General features: G+C 36.5%; 1 protein-coding gene across 1 annotated transcript in view; it reads right to left on the bottom strand.

Annotated features, from left to right (window-relative positions):
* The window catches only part of DOCK4 (dedicator of cytokinesis 4), a 269,438-nt gene that overhangs the window by 55,036 nt on the left and 195,588 nt on the right, over positions 1–18,814 (bottom strand). Inside the window, exons 24-27 of the mRNA XM_068400425.1 lie at positions 18,467–18,594; positions 16,127–16,261; positions 11,583–11,681; positions 4,571–4,665 (exon numbers count right to left, since the gene is read on the bottom strand). Of these exons, the coding sequence (XP_068256526.1) occupies positions 4,571–4,665; positions 11,583–11,681; positions 16,127–16,261; positions 18,467–18,594 (457 nt within the window). The remainder of the gene's footprint in view (positions 1–4,570; positions 4,666–11,582; positions 11,682–16,126; positions 16,262–18,466; positions 18,595–18,814) is intronic.

Genomic DNA, 18,814 nt, shown 5'->3' with positions numbered 1-18,814 from the left:
ATTCTGATGTGGGACAAATATATAACATTAGCTTCTCATTTCATCCTTTGCTATTTCAGAGTGAAATCTTCCTGAGCACAGAGGTGTTTGAAGAGAAAAAAAAGTTTCTTTCATATTTCATAAATAAATGAAATAAACCTAGAGTCACATATATGAGTACATATCTATTGTTCCATGTATATAAACGTATTCATACGTGCATATCTATGTATATATATGCTTTTTGTGAGAGACTGAATGTCAGGTTCAGTTGTTAGCAACATTTTGTATTACATAAAAGCAAGAATGTTGTTAGCAACACTGTGTATTACATAAAAGCAAGAATTTTTGTTCATCGTAGGAGTCTCAGACTCCCACACCATGGGAGTTAACAGGATTCTTCAAAGCAGCCATAATGATGAAACTAATGCTAATTCAATGTCTTCCTTTATGTATATTCCATTCGAGTTACTTTTTAAAAAATAATACAAATTTCTTTCATCCATTACTGAATTAGAATACCAAAAGGATTCTCTGTTTAAAGTCCCTATGCCCAACTGTCAGTAGATACATTTGGAATTTTAGTATAAGCAACACACTGTAGTAAATCCTCCTTTACAGAACAATTATTTTACTATAAGTAATAATATTCATACATCCATTTTGTATGCTTATAAATTCCAAATTCAGAATTGCATGATCTAGCACCTCTACCATTCAACAAAATGCTGGAAGGATATACATAGTTAATCATACAGAGATCTTTAAAGCTTCTTGCATACTGAAAGCAGTGGAAAATTAGTTCATTGTTCAATAATACATAGGCACAGTATATTATAAATATCAAACCTTTGCTCAGCAAGTAATGGAAACTCACTGTGCTCTCCAACAGCCTCCTCAATTGTTAATGAAACATGACATACCTGGAGTTCAACTGAGTCTGTTAAATGCTCTCAAAAGATGCCAATCAATTAAAGCATCAGATAAGTGATTCTTTTCCTAACCTTAGGATAACTTAAGCAAGTGACCATTATACAGTGATTTCCAGTTGAGAGAGACATTACGAAGGTGTTATCCAGAAGCTTCAATTTTAGTCTGGCATATTTTATTATAGAATTTTGAATTCCTCTCTGGCACTAGTTAACTGATTCAGACATCTTCCTATATTCTGTGGTGTTCATTTGCAGTTACAAATAGAAGCTTTGCTTAGAGGGTCAGCAAGCTAGCTTACTACCTAGCTCATGTAGAAAGCAAGTCTAACCCTATAATGAAAGAAATTAAAACTGTATTTTCCATAGTATATATAAAAACTTATTTTGTCACTCAGTAGTAACATCCATGTTAGAAATACTAGATAACCATAACTAATTATTTTGCTTTGCTGAATGTATGCAGATTAGCTCACTACAGATATTACAGTTATGCAGTTTTAAAGAGAGTTAATTTCTATTTCATTGCTTGACTGCTAGAAGATAATAAACGTTAAGAATTTTTCTGCATGTTCTTCTCCTTCCATCACAGAACACAATTCAAAAAGTATCTATTTCTCTGCTTTAGTAGTAAGTTTGCCTTTTTAAATGTTACTTTATTTCTCAAATTTTGGAAGTCACTTGGTAGTTTTATAATGCTAGCCATTAATACTTTTTCATGTCTGGCATCCAGACATTCAGAATTATAGATCATGTATGCATCATTGTGAAGTATCTCAATTTCTGGATAGTTACAAATTTGTCTTCTTGAGCTCACAGTATCTTCTGGGGTTTTTTTTATCCCAGACAGCATCCAAGTATCAGATGCTACATAATCACTGAAAACACTGCAACAAGAAAGAAAAAAATCTAGAAGCCAGGGGGCAGCAATATTTTTATAGATAAATATTATATATTGAAAGAATTATGGCATCTTAAGACCTAAAAATCTTTCAGGTAATTGAAGTTCTGCATATATAAACTAGAGAAAAATTATTTTTTTTTTTCCCCCCTCAGGAAAAGTTTATTACCTGATTATATCCTTGCTGGGACTCATTTCTTCCCTAGGCTCAGACAGGCTAAATCTCTCTTCCTGTAAATACCAGACAGTTTGAATTTTTATATCACTTTGGGGACATATGAGAGAAAAAGCGCTGCTGGTGATGTGACTGCAGTGATGGGTGAAGCTCCCAAAACACACATTGCCTTCAGATTAGCTACCGTTTCTCGGGCTGAAGCCCAGACAGCCGAGAAGGCGGCCATCTGACACAGCAAACGTGACAGTCATTTTATTCCTGGGAAGCAGGAGTTAGAAAAGATCCAGACTGTTAATGGATTACTTGATTATGCTCTTAAAAAGATGGGCTAGACCTTCTGTTTTTTCCTTTTAGACATGAATGGAGGAGCAAGGAGTTCAAGAAGTTTTGCCGTCAATCCTGCGGAGTCTCAGATCATTGGAAGCGCTCTGGCTCATCAAGTGAAGCTCAGGGAAAATGGCTCACAGCCACTCCTGTCTGTGGTGCAGGCAGGGCCCTGGTTTCTCATCCTGCCTCTCTAGGCTCTTCCCTTTGCACTTAAAGATCTGGGGTTGGGACAATTCTAGCAAAGCTACTGCTCTGTGGCTCTGTGCTTTTGAACGCCCCGGGGAAGCTGAAGGAAGGCAGCCACAGCAATGGCAGATGGGGGACACAAGTGAAAGGAAGCAGCTCCCGTTCAGAAACGGCTCCAGAAAAACTAGCGCTCTGCAGCTGAGGAGAGAACAGAAGTGGATTTTCCTTTCTGCTGCCTCAAAAAGCAATAGAAAGTAAGCCATAGATATGTAACATAGGAACAATGAGTCTTCAGTTCACACCACACTTTTAAGTTTACCTGGCCAACCCCCTGTCTCACAGCAAACCAGCATTTCCTCCACAAAGGAACAAATGCCTCGCAAAGCAACTATTGAATGCTGAATTGGTAAAGATGTGTTTGCATCCCATTTGCTGGCCGTAATGCTTATGCTATTGCGTGTTACCGGGTTCAATTAGCTGACCTGATAGGCTTCTCATGGCCAATTCCCACCAGCAGTTATTGTCTTCTTTGCCTGACAGAACTGGACACAGAGTCGCGTCTTAGATGGTCAGACACAACATGACATGGATTAATAAAAGGAGATGTGTGATGCTAACTAAAATATTGGTGCAAGTAAATATTCTTTTTGCAGAACTTAGTATCATCATCTTTAGAATATCTGAACACCACTAGCCCAAGAAAGACACCAAGGTCATTCCTAAATCTTACTTTTGTACGTGTCAGCTTTTGCAAAGCCATCTGCCAAGCCAGCTGTTTCTGGAATATACAACAATTTCTTAGAGTATCTATTTAGTCTAAAAGTTCCTATGTTTTTTCCCTCTTTCCTGTGTTTCTCAATTTATTTCTTAGGCATGATTACCAGATGCAGGCTGGTATCAGCCCTATCTTCTTTATTATCATACACAGAAACAAATTATCACGTCAATTCTTTGATTATTAACAATTTTTTTTTCTGCAATTCAAACTTGGCAAGATTAGCAACACTGAGGTAATAAAAATGAGAAAAAAATGTTATTTTTTTCAAGTCATGACAAACTTTGAACAAATACTATGATGCTTGCATATCCACCCCCCCCCCCAAATATATTTCATGAACACAAGTTTTGCCAAATTTAATTGTAACAATAATATTGTTACTAGTAGTCTGTACAGCACCATGAATTTAAATGCTCCTTGGAGCCAGCAGGCACCACACAGACTAAAAACCGATTTCCATCATGCATTGCAATACGTACCTCTAAAGTTTAAGTTAATCCTGAATTCTGGATTCCTAGGTCTGCCCAACACAACCCCCCTTCTCTGCCGAAACTGGTGTTTGTATAACTCTGTTGGCTGTTCAGCTGGCTTATCTGATCTAAAGCTAAGCCTACAAAAAAGGATAGCTGGTGATACAGGTGAAATAAAATGCAATAGTTTCAGACCCATTGTAATGACTTCTCAGAAACACGGGGAACCTGCTTCTCTAAAAATAAGGCCTGAGCAGAGAAACGATAGCTCAAAGGTAGGTTACATCTCAAAGTATCACTAGGCAATGCTTAGAACCCTATGTTACTGTTGCCTGTGCTGTACCTAGTTTCCTGATTTGTGATTTTTAATTTGTGATTTTTCTGACAAGCCCTAAATTAACAGACATGCAAAAACATAGTTGATGATATTACAGCAGATAATTTCTTCTTGAGAGCAACAGATCTTTACCAACTCAGCATTTCAAGAAACAGATTTGAAATGAAGTTCTGTTGAGACTTGTCATTTGCTACTTGGAAAACAAAGCTGTTGATGCTTAGCATCTTCGTTCTGTAAAACTGTTCCTGAGTTTCCAGTTATATGTGCTTACTGAAATTCAGAATAGAAAGAGGTACAGATTATATTACGAATTTGTCATGTAAAGTAAGTCCAGAGATTTTAGATCTTAAATTCAAAAATGAAAAACTGCAGCCAGCATTATAAAAGATATTTTGAATTTTTATTGCATACATCATATAACTTTATTTATTTATACCATGATCTTCGCATACTACTCATATTTTTTATGAACATTAAAAATGCCTTACTTGTTTGCAACCAAACGCATCACTGTCCAGTCTTTTGGAAACATCTCTGGTCGTATTAGTATCCGAAATACAGTGAAAATCTGCAGCAGGAAATCCTTTGGAAGGAAAAGAAGCAGTCATTTGTCTTTGTTGCTTTAAAAAGAGCAGTGAGCTTTAAAAATGTTTTAAACAGAGACAAAAAATCATTATGGAAATAGCAGAATTGCATTTATTTTCAACATAGATACAACTCTGAATATTTTTCAATTTTTTTGATTCTCTAAGAAAGCTTCAAATGGTGATTTAATTCATTTTTCTTAAAAGGAGGAAAATAATTTAATGTGCCATTTGATTGACAGCAATGCATAAGAGAAATGTCAAAGATGCATTTGGTTTCCACCCATACACTTCCACAAATGCGATCCCGAGAACAATTTGCAAATCAAAAAAGCACTTTACAAACACTATAGAGTTCTGAATATCTCCTTAATCATGCCAGGTTTTCATCACTTCCAAGATTTATTCTCAAAGTGGCATTATTTGGTGGGAAAGAGAGAGAGCATAAGGACAATTTTATCATTGGGTTTGCAAAGACCAGTGAATTCCATAGTGATGCCCAGGCCCCTGAACTGTTATCGCAGCTGGCTGGCTGTATGCAGGTCACTTAACCGTTTTGCCTCATTTGTTGAATCACTAAAAACAGTGAACACTCGTGACCTACTTTGAATGCAGAAAGCACTGCTTAAGAGCTTTTTAGCATTATCATCTCCTATGTCATTTAACTCACTAATAAATAACTAAATTAAAGTATTTCTCTCAGCACACGATTTTTCAGATTTTTCTTTTCACAAATAAAACTACGAACAAGGGTAATATTTCTAATGGCCCATCTTGATTGTGTATAGTACTGCCAGTATTTTTTTAGTAAGCAAAACGGAGCTTTTGACATCATGAAGAGCATGAAGCAAGTGATATAACATGCCTAACAGAATCAGCGTGGTACCTGACCTTGAAATGTTTTGTATTGATTCTGCCCACAGCACTTGTACAGAGTTAGCCCGAAACGTAGATGAGATGAAGATACAACCAAAGGATACCAAATAATTTTGAACATCAAAATATATTCTCAAGTGCATTTACCAAAGTGTAGATGACGGGCATTGCACAACAGATGTCTTTCATTAGAGAATCACTGTAAAGGGGGATGAATGCAGGCGCTGGGAAAGGCAGCTGAGATCCCTGCACCCACCCACCAGAGAAGATTACATAAAAGAGACAACCTGTTTTCTGAGCAAGATGTCAAAAAATTCTCTGTATTAAAGAGCATAAATGATACTCAATACAGATAACGTAGTGTTTGAATGCAGGTGACCAGCTTTACAGATAAACAACTAGCTCTACGAGTGACACGTTTATTCCAGACTGTTTTCCTATAGCTTTGCACCTTGTAGTTAAATTTCAAGACTTCTGCCTGCTCCTTTTTTTCTTTTGGGGGTTACCTCCCTTCCCTGTGCTGTAATCCCTGCAGCTCTGCGCCGTAATCCCAACAACAGAGCAATGCCTTGAATGCTGCTGTATGTCACCTCACAATAATGTCCCAAATTCTCCCATATCCCATTTTTATCCCGTCTGTTGTCCAGACACAATACATGTTGCTGCTGTTAGGGAGCTAACTGGCTGCTGAACTGAATAGACCAAATGGCTGCTGCTTGGAAATCAAGCAATGGTTTGAGGAGTTAAAATCCAAGGGCTGCATGAGGTGTAAACTTAGTGCCTTTGAGATTCACAGGCCACTGCCAAAGCCTGCTGAAATTCATCAGCTCGTTCAAAGGTCATTGAGAAAAGAATGACAGGCAGAGAGGAAATAATATATACTTTATTTCTTTAGGCAACTAGGCTAAAAACAGAATAAAATCTATGCCAAGCAAACTTTAAAGCAAAGCAAATGTAGACACTGGCATTAAGTTTTGAATCATTAACACCAGGCTAATTATTTCTAATTTTAATAGAAAAAAAGAAAATTGTGTCATCAGTTTACTGATAAGTGATATTAGATACAAAATGTGGACTTGAAAAGCTAATAGTTCAAAGCTGAAATGTAACTGAAACAGATAACTCATAAAAAACTTCAGAAAAACTAGTTAGTTTCAAGATTTTCAAGACACTACTATTAAGCTTCTATTAACAGAATTAATCTGTAGCTGACTTTTATTTTTCATGATTCAGTTTTTGTATATTTGGTAATACATTTCCCTAGGAATCCATTATAAGCATGAAAATAACCAAAGGGTAAAACACCAGTTGACTAGTCTGATGCTTTGCCATTGATGTGCTGGTATCCTTCATGTGTCAGCACTGCTTATCGATATTCAGTGCTGGTGTTCACTCTCAAGGGACCCATCTCCATGTAGCAATTCCATAAAATGTTTTGATCAGCATTACAATGCCTGGCATTTTGCATGATGCAATTCATAGAATCACAAAATCAATCAGGTTAGAAGAAACCTCTGGGATCATCGAGTCCAACCATTGCCCTGACAACACCAAGTCAACTAGACCATGGCACTAAGTGCCATGTCCAGTCTTTTCTTAAACACATCCAGAGATGGTGACTCCACCACCTCTATGGTCCAAACGTCACAAGACATTACTATGAAGTACCATTCATGGAAGATCAATTTTGTAACTACATTTCAAACTGTTTCCTTTGCACTGAACTATTGTCTTTCATGGTTGTATATGCTCTGCTGAACACATCATAATGATTTAGCAACAGATCTTAACATTTAAAAAACATTTTTGCCAGCAGTATAAGTGAACTAACATTTGGTTGGTTGCGTACAGATAATTAATGCCTCATATGCCTTCTATCTTAAGAGACAGCAAGGGAGTAATTTTGTCCTTTTAGATACTCTAAATACCATCTCTTAATATTCCTACCTAGTGTACATAAGCTCTAGTACTATCTTACATCACTTAAATTATATCACAGTATCACAGTTCAGTTTCCTCTAGCAGCAATAATTGCTTGATGAAATTATCAAACTGTGATTAAGGAAGAAGCATGGCCTTCTGAAAGACTGAAAACCATTTATTCATTTAATCAAAAACTGCCTTGGAATTTCTTTCACATTTCCCTGTATGCATGTAAAATCCTCTGTAAAGCAGGTTAGACTCTTCACTGTATCTCTCAGGGTGCATCTACATTAACATTTTAGTTTGGGTCAACAGTCCACTTTGAAGCTAATTGCTTGATCATCCATTGCTTTGGTTCGCACTGAAGAGTTATTAAGCTACTTGTTACCAAGTCTTTGTACAGCATCCTGTAGCTTTTTTTGCGAAGTGCCAAGGTGCCCATAAGAAAGAGAATGGTTTGACAGTGAGTTGTCTCTGCCCACACAACTTATCCATCCTGTGGCCAGTTCCTTTCTCAGATCTTCTTTCCTTCACTGCTTCTTCAACCTACATCAGAAGCCACCCAAATACCTGTTTTAGAGCTATCCCTCTGCCCCAACACTCATTGTTTCCAAAGTCCCATACGTGAGCAGATGTCCCTGCATAGCAGGGGAAGGATGGTGGCTAGAACTGAGCTTCTCCACCAGAGATATGCCCCATGCCTACAAACCTCACACAGCCTGTGTCCAAGGGGTCATCAGAGAAGAGAACAGTGGAATAAATTGCACTTGGTGGTAGGGTTCAGCACCCACCTTACCCTGCTCAGGCTCCTTTAGCTGGAAGAGAGGGATCAGAGAACCAATAAGGTTTACACCCATACCCATGAAATATTTTCCTCCATCAGATTTCTCCTGTATGTCTATTCTGCCACATCATGTAGGGTATACTGCCAACGGATAAAAAACTAGGCTTTCTGGCAGGTGGTTATCTGTTTGTTTTGTCTTCTTTAATCTATTAATTAAAACCCACACATATCAACCAAAACCACCTTGGTGTGCTCACAGGTGCATTGTGCTAACGTATACTGTTTTTCTCATTCACTTTCCCACTTCTCCTATTTATAACTTCCACTGTTACCTTTAGTCATAAATTATATCTCAGCTTTTTTGCTGCAGCAAATATCCGCCTGCAAGGGTGCCTCTGTTCTATAAATTGCTAAAAAATATATTTACTAGAAGAAGATGGTATTTTGTGGTAAGCAAAAGGATATTAAAATAATATTGAAAGATAAAAGGAAGCATTTAAAATTACTGCCGCAATAAATTCAATGTTTCAAAAAGTGAGTGAAGTATAGTCTCTGGTGCTTACCACTCAGCCATGAATCCCCTGTCATTTCTTTCTTACTTCATTTGCATGTTTTCAAATATAAAATGCTTTTTCTGTCTTCTGCTTTGTGTGGAAAAAACCTGACTCTCTCAAAGAACTGACTAAAACAAAAATAGTCACCATGTATGTCAATTACTTAAACTAAATATATTTACAAAATAGAGGAAATATTCCCATTAACAATCACTGGTTTAAAGCATCACTCACATGCATGTCATATAAAAAAGTGTAGATGTCATTCCTTCAAAGTCTCTGTTTTGCTATACTGTGATTAATAAGCTGGAAACGGCCTTTAATAATTTTGGTATAGACTGTTAAAAAAAAAAAGAATAAGTACTGCAAGTATATTTCAATAGAATGAATGACAACCTTCATTCCCTTTTTACAAGAACTTGCATGAGTGAATTTTTGCTTGGAGAAGTGGTTTGGTGGGGGTATTTTTTTAATAGTACCACAAATGCTGTGCAAACATGCATTCATGCAAGCAATTGACATGGTCACCTTGAGAATTAGTCCAGAAGAAAGAGGAAATACCATGTGATATCAGTGCCTAATCATTCAGTATAGATGTTTAATTATAAACAGAGGTAGGCAAAGCAAAAAAGCACAGCAGACAGCAATTCAAAGGCCTGGGTTACACTCAGGTAAGTCCCTTGGAACCCCCGTATCAGACTTGTAACTTGTAATGTGGCTTAGGGAAGACCCAATCCACTTTGACATCACTGATCAGGGAGCAAAAAGAGGATTAAAAAATACAGGAAGCTCATGGTAGTTACCACCAAAGCTTAAGCCCCAAAGTACATACCCACCACAGGATTAACCATGGCTGATAGATAGTTCAGCCTCTCGTAACACCTCACACAAAGTCTTATCACAGATATTTACACCTTCTGAATCTTCATTCACTCATACTGATGTCATTTCCTAAGAAGCATATCTTAGAGCAGCATAGAATACCAAGGAAGTTCCACTCTTGGCAAACAAAGCAGAAAAATACAGAGGTAAGTGGCAAGATGGTTTAGATAGCCTAAGTCATACACAACCACCTCATGATTAACAGCAGTGTCAGCCTCACACACTAGCTCTTGTCTTCCCCTCTTCCTCTCAGTTATACACATATCAGTGATATTTGATATTTCCAAGTGAGAAAAAAACCAGTATCTTATATTATTTAAGATCCAGAAGAGAAGGAATGCTGCATTAATTATGATCAATCTACTGCCACTGAATCACTGGTGGAGCTGATGCTGATTTTATGAGATCTGAATACAAATATCAAACTCTGGACTTGAGTTCTTAAGACCACTGTTTTAATAGCTGATGGCACTGGCTACAGCTGCTTTCCATATGTCTCTGTGTAAGAGTAGGGTATGTGTGTGGGGGGAATACAAATGTGTCAAATCAAACACCATTCAAGCATTAGATCTAGAGATTTTTCATGTTCTAGAAGCAAGAAAGTCTGAATAAACTCAACACTGTATTTCATAGATACATCAAAGAGAAATCAAGCTTGAAACCTCTAGGAAATATAAAAATCTAAACCTAGGAATATAGACCAGCTCATAACTCAAACAAAACGGAAAATATTTTCAGTAAAAAATGCCTAGGTTTCACAACATATACTAAAAATTGCCTAAGGATAGCAACTATGCTAGGTGAAAACAGATGCTGTAATACTAGTACAAAAACCATCCACTCTATATAACTCCTAGGTAGTACTCTTGATTCATGGTAAAGATAACTTCTCAGCAGCATTTTCTATCTTTCAAGCTTAATATGACAATCTCACTACAAAGAAAAGGCTTTCACGAATGGTATGGTCTCTTCAGAACAGCTCTAAACAGATATCAGGAATTTAAGGAAATCTGAAATTGCACCATGACTAGACTCCCCTTCTCAGGGCAGTACTTAGGTTTATCAAGTGGTAATGTAAGAGTGACATCTAAAATTATATTATCACACTAAGGACATGATTACTCTCCTATCTAGGATCACTGGCTGAATAATGGGCATAAGTGACTACTCAGGATTTCTTGTGTGGATCAAATTCGGTACTGTATAAGTTTTTCAGGGTCTAGCAGAGTGGAATTCTTTTTTTTTTTTTTTTAAATCCATCCCCCTCCTCCAAAAAGGAATTAAAATGCTGTATCTCCATGAAGCCAGTAACTCCATCAATGAAATTGGTAGAAGTTGCCCTGAAAGAGCTCTGCAGCTACTCTCTTCCATGACCAAACTGGGCAGACATTACAAGTCTGACAGGTCCTCCTGCCAATGGACTTGCTGCACAGTTAAGAAAAATGGAGAGTTAGTTGAATACGCATTTCTCAAGCTGAGTGTTTGTCATTGCCATATATAATTTAATGAACTATTAAATAAACAAATATAATTAAAAAAAAAACCACAAAACAAAACAAAAAAAACAACTGCCTGACAGGAAGAATGTGTAACATTAGATTGGCACCATCTTTAATAAAAACAGGCTTGGAGGCTAAGTTTATGGCTTTAAAGCAATTATATAGTCCCCCCACCCCTATTCCATCTGCTGTAATTGTAGAACAGAATCCTACCGCCACCGTAAGAGTGGACCTGAGTACAGAGGAAAGCCTGTGAAAAAGTTAGCTACGCTGCAAAACAGATTGCATTTAAATACTGAAGTGTTTCATCAAAGCACAGGAATATCTTAAAGGGAGATAAATCAAAAAGAGAAATAAAAAGAGACCTGAACAAGTGGAAGTACAATTCTGTTACTTACCCTCAGATCTTCCTTTGTGTTGAAGCTGTCAAGAAGCTGTTGGTAATGTCTATCAGTCATTTGTCGCAAGAGTGACAACAAACAGGAGACAAATTCCCCCTGTTAAGGTAAGCCAAGAATAGAAATACTATAGATTATGTCTTCTGTACTTGAGCTTAAACTGACATATTATAAGCACTTAAAAATAATTAACAAATGCAAGGGAAATTAATCTACAATTAGGCTTAGACTCCATATTTTGTGAAAATACATTAATTTAGCTATGAACTTCCTTCCCGTTTAAAGAATTATTTTTCCCCAAATGCAGTTTACTTGCTTAGCAAAATCTACTTGAAATAGTTCCAGAAGGGCTAAACCAGTAAAATTTTCATTTGTGATTTGTTTTCCTTGTATCTGTTTTTAAACAGATTATTTAGATTGCTAAAATCACAACCTCTTAAGTCCACTCACTTTTGAAACAAATATAAACAAAAATATTTTGCAACAATTCTGGGAAGAATGCTATTGTTTACCTTTAGGAAAGAAATTAATGGAGTTAGCTGGGAATTTTTCAAAACACTTTTTCATCACAAAGCCAGTATTTGTCAAAAAGAAAACACCTTTACAGGCCTGACCAAACTTTTGAAAATGTTTTCATCAGGAGTAGGGCAAGACCACTCTCTCCCACAGTGCCGATTCCTGGATTCACGCTCCACCACGGCCCAGACTCCAGAAAAGGGATGCTCCAGGGGCCAGCTGAGGGACTTACTGGACTGCTATGCAGATTCCTTGGTGCGTCTACTGATGCACATTCACCAGGCTGTCCTTCAAACAGCATGGGATTCAGGAACAAAAGAGCAGAGAACAGCACCGGTATCTCCAGCAAGCGATCAAACGAACAAGACATTATGGGAAGGAATATGTTCCCCCTCTCTCCCTTTCCTGTCTGCTTGTTCACTTTTGAACTGGGAAGAAACACTGAATGGTATTAATCCGGTCCGACTGCAGAATGGATCAGGATGGGAAAGAGCTAAAGGTCTGGATTACATCCCACTGCTTAAAAAAAGAACAATTCTGAAATCTTACAAGCTTGTTAAAAATGGGAAATATGCTTCTGGCCTGTATCTACCAGGAATGGGGAATGAGACTGAGAGAACAGACAGGTATGATAATAGTACTTTAAAATGGTGGCTTTCATTAGTTTGTCAAGTCAAATTTTGGGAAGAATTTTTCCCTGTCCTTCATTAAAAACAGAAAATAAGATTAAAAAAGGAGTATGTTTTCACAGGAATGGCTGTTCTGGGTTTTAAATTGGAAGGCCTAATTCACTTGTGTTTATACCTTGTATACTTGGTAGTGTGTGAGGTGATGGCTTTCACCGGCAACACAGTGATAAAATAATAATTGTCTTGCCCATAATGAGATTTACATTGAAGTAATGATCCCAAATTAATTACCTCCCTGTAAAACCATTGGTTTTTACAGTGAACATAGAATTCTCAAAACAATACCCTAAGGCTACAAAGTCTCTTAATCTCCATGCTCTGGGCATAACTATCAAGTTTACAGCTGCTATCTTGTAAATATCTGAAAAATTATTTCCAACCTTATCAGCTTCTCCTCAGAAAAAAAAAATACTTTGATCTTTTATCATTATTTCTTAATATTTTCAATTTAATTATATCTATCCGCAATGTGATTTTATCATGTCATTTAGTATAATGTAGGTTCATCTAAATAGGCATAATTTTTGGAGACTTTTATTTCAGTTATAAAATCTGAGACCACTCAGATTTGGCTAATTAGCCAAAACAAGCAGAGTAAATAAATAAGGGTGTAAGCTGACCTGATTGCTAGCTTGAGTGACAAAATTTGAGTATGAACCTTTTGAATACTTCCCTTCTTGCTTAAGCATTTTAAGCAGTCCTTACTAGCCACCTTCCTTCTATGTTCCCACATTTACTTCAACTTATAGCAGTATATTAAAAATCACAGTCTATTATAGAAAGCTGTACTATTATAGTAGACAGACAGATTAGCTATAAACGGGTATCAGCTTTAGCTAATTGTTAACAGACTTCTAAATCTGAGCTTTTAATTCAAATGTAGGTAGCTATACAGGCAGCTGTTTTTTAAAATAACAATGAACACAGCTGCATTTGTCAAACTCAACACAAAAATGTATGTTTTAAGATTTCTGCCAGTGTTAGCCACAGACTAACTAGTCAGGGTACATGCGAATCATACACGAAAGCAAACTCCACACACATAAAGACCTTGATAAAAACCATTTAGGATCCAATTCTAGTGTCATAAGTCAAGCCAAGCAGTATATCCAATTCACTTAGGTAGCAACCTGAAGTAATTTTTTGTGTCTTATTTAAGGAGCACAATTATTAAAATACATGGAGCTCACAATTAAATTGCAATTCATTTAGGTTCTGAGGGACTGAACTTCCAAGATCTGAAATCAGTAAAGGTTTGCTTTAATTGGATTGCTTTCTGCTAACTCTTTACATGCAAACACATTTTTCTTAAGGAAATCCAAAGGTCTAAATCACTGATATCCTAAAGCAGAAGTTTTCCTTTCACCATTGCAATAAATTCAATGTTTGTTAGTGCAACATCTATAACACTGACACCCTGACGCCATGTGTTCTTTGTGCTCAGTTTAAAGCATCACATCCATCTTGCAGGTTACTATTGAACAAGATACCTCACTGCAAACTGAAATGGTACCAAGGTACCAAAATTACTTGAGATGAAAGAAATGGTGAAATCATGGCAGCACACAGCCTGAGGCTGCCTGATTTTATGCTGCTGCTTTGTGCAGAAAAACAGTGACACATGGGCCTAGAAGATCACACTGAGGTGAGTTTGGGACTACTTCCACAATACATCTGCTGCAAAAGCATGACAGAATTTTATCCAGTGTGCTGCTGTGATACATGTCACAAAGAATATTTTATGATACATGCAGCTTGAAATAATGGTAACATACTGGAACAGACTACTGCTGTACTCACATTGAGTACTTTATCATACTTGCTCTACAAATAGTTCCAAGAATCTGGCTCCGTGTGTTGCCATAAGCCCATACTGCATGATGTTTCTACATAAATGTATATAATTGCCTTATGCTGTGCTGTGAGTCACTTCCACATTAAGCATTCTTTGAGATGCCTGTGGTGACAATGAAATGGCTTTTATGATGCATAAAAAGAAAATTTTGCAACTTGAAAGCACTTTCAGAGTCTAATTTTTTGATGTTGTGAAAGAATTAGGCTGTCATGGTGTTTTATGAAAATTTAATCTGCAAGGAAGTGGATCTCTCAGAAGAAACCAATAAGCTCAGAGCTTTGCTACACTAACAGTCTAATACTACAACCCTTACTTCAGCTGAGATTTTCTTGTGATGGCCTGATATGCCACACGGAGTACATTTGTGATTTTGTAATTTGAAGACAAAAACCCCAAACTCTTAGATGTAAAGTCCTACTGAATCACAGTGAAAAGCATGGTGTTATTACAGAGCTTGGTCAGCTCCATAAAACTCTTCATATAGCATTTGTTCTCTGTGGGGTAAAGTAAAACAAACAAACAAAAAACCCAACAACACATTTCTTCCACAGCTATTAAATGCTGTTTGAAATGGTTGATCTCAGAGGAAATTCTGGTCTGAAAAGCAACCATCTATTCGTTAATGAAAACCATTACTGTGTAAAAATTGGGCAATTAATTAATTAAGCATATAATGAGATGGTAAATCACACAGCTTAGTATGTTCTCTGCACAAAATGTTACCCCCTCATCTCATATTGGAGTCATATCCCTTGCTATATTAGAACTGATTTGCCCTTCAAAAGCGAACTGGGAACCTTGCTGAAAACAAAGCAACATTTCATTTTGTTTCATCAAAGCTCATCATAGGCTTTCCTGTAAATGCCTGCATTTCAACCTTCTAATTTGCATGAGTTGTTATAGCAGGTTGACCAAGATTAACAATCATTTGTTAATCTTCTAAATCCATCCTCTTTGCTCCACTTCATCTGACAGAAATGAAGCTCAAATGCTCAGCCCAGAGAACAACAAAATGCCTTTCAATTAACAAATTTGGATTTGTGCAAGTTAGCACCACAGATTCTGCAGGCATTTTTAGAGCTGTTTCATCATGTAAAAACGTATGCAGTTTAGGAAATAAAATGTTGTTGATTGATACTCTTCTGTTTTCAGTAATTCAAACCTAAGGAGAGTTTCAGAAAGCTATTAAATTTGTCAACAAAAGAAACATAACGAAGTATTTATTTACTTGAAACAATTTCAAAAGAAATTTTATCTTTGGCGTTTTTTTTTTTAGTCACAATTTATAAATAAAATTAATGAAAAAAAAATACTGTTTCCACTGAAAATGAATAAAATGCAAGAAAAGTTTTCTTTGTTCTCCTCGTTCTCTGTTTTATACACAAAATCTTAACATTGTGAATTACAATATAAAGACAATATTGTCATAAATCTAGTAGTCCAATCAGTGACAATTGTGAGCTATTTCATTATAAGAAACTTACAGTCACATCTTGAAACTGGAGGCGCATAGCAGAACCTGATGGTTGTGGTCGGCTGGTGATCTCTAGAATGGTCCTTAACAGAATATCTAGCAGGCTGTTTACAATCACATCAATTTCTTCCAGGACAGACTTTTCCTTAAATAATAAACAAAACATTTAAGATTTTGAAATAGAAAGATGACCACAGGCATATTTATTTTGATGTCATTTGAGAAACAAATGATAGTTTTACTATTAGTGTTACATTCGAGAAACAAGGAGTATTCACTAATTAAGAAAAAAATAAATAGAATTAAACAATATCTAACAGTTTTCAATTAATTACACTGTAGTGAAATATAGAGGATAGTTACAGGGATGACTTGCATATGTAAGCGGTCATCAAATTAGCATAGCTCTATTTTCAATCAATGTTTAGAAGAAAGCAGTAAATAATATACAATAACTTTTCGGGCAAGATTTTTATAGGTAACGCCCATATATTTTTCTGGGGAAATTGCCAAGAGAGGCTTAAATTCCAAAAAGTAGAATTCTGTTTTCACACTTTGAAACTAGCACTAGAAACAAGCAGATGGTGCTCAACCTTCAAGACCTGCTTCAGCAGTAAGGACCAGCTACATTGCTCCCATCAACTGAGTAGCACAAACAAATTAGTCATTTATGTAAGCCTACAACTGCTTGTACGCAACGTCAATACAAAAGAACTAAAGTGTTCACCGCCAAAAGAGACCATGAATACCTTAATCACATGCATGAAAACACTTGATGAAGTCAAATTGTAGTTACTTTTCCTTTTTAATTCAGATGGAAATATGTTTTCCCTGCTTCGACAATGTTTTCTGTCTCCACTGCAGCAGACAACCCCATCTTAATCTGAGTGATTTTATCCACAATTTAAGATGACATTTCTTCGCAGAAAGAAACACTTTGTGCACACAACGAAACTAAAATTCAACTGACAAACAGATCATTCAACTTTGCTGACATCAAGGTGTAGGAGGTTTTTTTGGGTTTTTTTTGCGTTTTGTTTTGTTTTGTTTTTGTTTTTTCTTCCTACACACCCAAAGTATATGATTTGTAACAAAACCCAAAATTCCTGTTTGGACTCAAGATGAGTCTAGTGTCATGGCTGTGTTCTCTGTCACTTTGTCTAGTATCAAACAACTGTTAACTTTGCTACTTATGAAGGCAGACAGTACACAGTGTATTTAGGAACTGTATCAACCGTGAGGACTCATGTACAGACTACTATTAGAATGGCCAACAACCTTAATTTTCAAAGCTGCCTGACTGCAAATTCACTTGTTCCCTCAACCTCTAAATTATCTTGATTACCATGGAAGGAATGAAGTTCTGAACTGATCCACAAAAATCATATCAAAGTCACCACGTTGTTAATACTGTCAATGACTCAAAGAGTACTAAAAACAGTAGCTGCATATCCTGAACATTGGAGAGAGTTTTATGTAGACATCCACTTGCTATTGTGTACATCTCTGGCTTGGTAACTCCAAATGAAAGATCTCCTGAAATTAAGACCAGACATGTAAGCCTTTCTCCCAACCCGAATCCACAGCTACACTTCATCATCTATCACTTTATCTTGTGATGAGGTATTATAATAATCCAGGAGCAGCTGCAATGAAAATGTTGTTACAATGCCAAAGTTGCAAGCCGTATCTGTATCAAATCACCAATGGAGCAACTTTAATTGCTGACAGCAGTATGAAATGAAGAAACATATAAAGCAGTTCTCACTAATGCATTACAACGTAATGTACGCTGGCCTTGATATGTATGTACTGCACTAACTACAGGCAATGTTTGGTTTTAATCGTCTTATATCCCTTTGCCTGTCAGAAATTATAATCATCTTTGTATTTGCAAGACACCTATCTAAGCCAGGATTCATATGCAGCTTTCACAGATGAATTTGCAAACACAAACATCAGAAATTGGCCACAAAGTTTATCAACTTACAACTAAATGCAACGCCCCCCTGCAATACTCATATCAATCTGCTTACCTATAGCACTCCTGTGTCCCCTATGACTAAACAGCCCACAATAGAAAATGCCTCTAAAGGAAAGTGGGCATTTCTTTGTGTCCAAAATGGCACTCAAAAAGAGTCAAAGCTTGGCAGAACACTATGCGCTACGATTAAAATATTCTTGAATGGGAAGAAAAGGCTCATAAGAAATCAAAATGACATGTTTATGCAGAATCATTACACAAAGAACTCTAAAATGGTCTTGGTCAAGGTCCAGTTTGTGCCATTAAATGTCTTTAGCCATATAAAGAAGTTCAACACCTTGTTGATGTCACACAGTGTTTACTTACTGAGCTGTTCTTCTTGATGAGGCAAAATATGTTGCTAAGGATACGTGCACACATTATAAGGTCCTTCTGTTCTTGTAAATGCATGTGGAGATGATGTAAAACTACCGGAAGGAGAATATATCGAGAATCTGGAAAAAATGAAAAATTTTATGAGTAGGAGCTGCTCATAGAATCATTTACTTTTAATACAGACATAAAACGCATCTTCAGTCCAAAACAGTATTTCTGATAAGCAGAAGCTTTTACTTGCTTTAACTAACATTTTTGATAAGCAGCAGCTTTTACTTCATAATCATAATACCCTAAAGCAAATATTTGAAGAATAAACAATATGCTGAAACTCAGTAT

This window comes from Nyctibius grandis, chromosome 5 (assembly GCF_013368605.1).
Source record: "Nyctibius grandis isolate bNycGra1 chromosome 5, bNycGra1.pri, whole genome shotgun sequence".
Lineage (NCBI taxonomy): Eukaryota > Metazoa > Chordata > Aves > Nyctibiiformes > Nyctibiidae > Nyctibius > Nyctibius grandis.
This window is presented reverse-complemented; position numbering and strand designations above follow the sequence as displayed.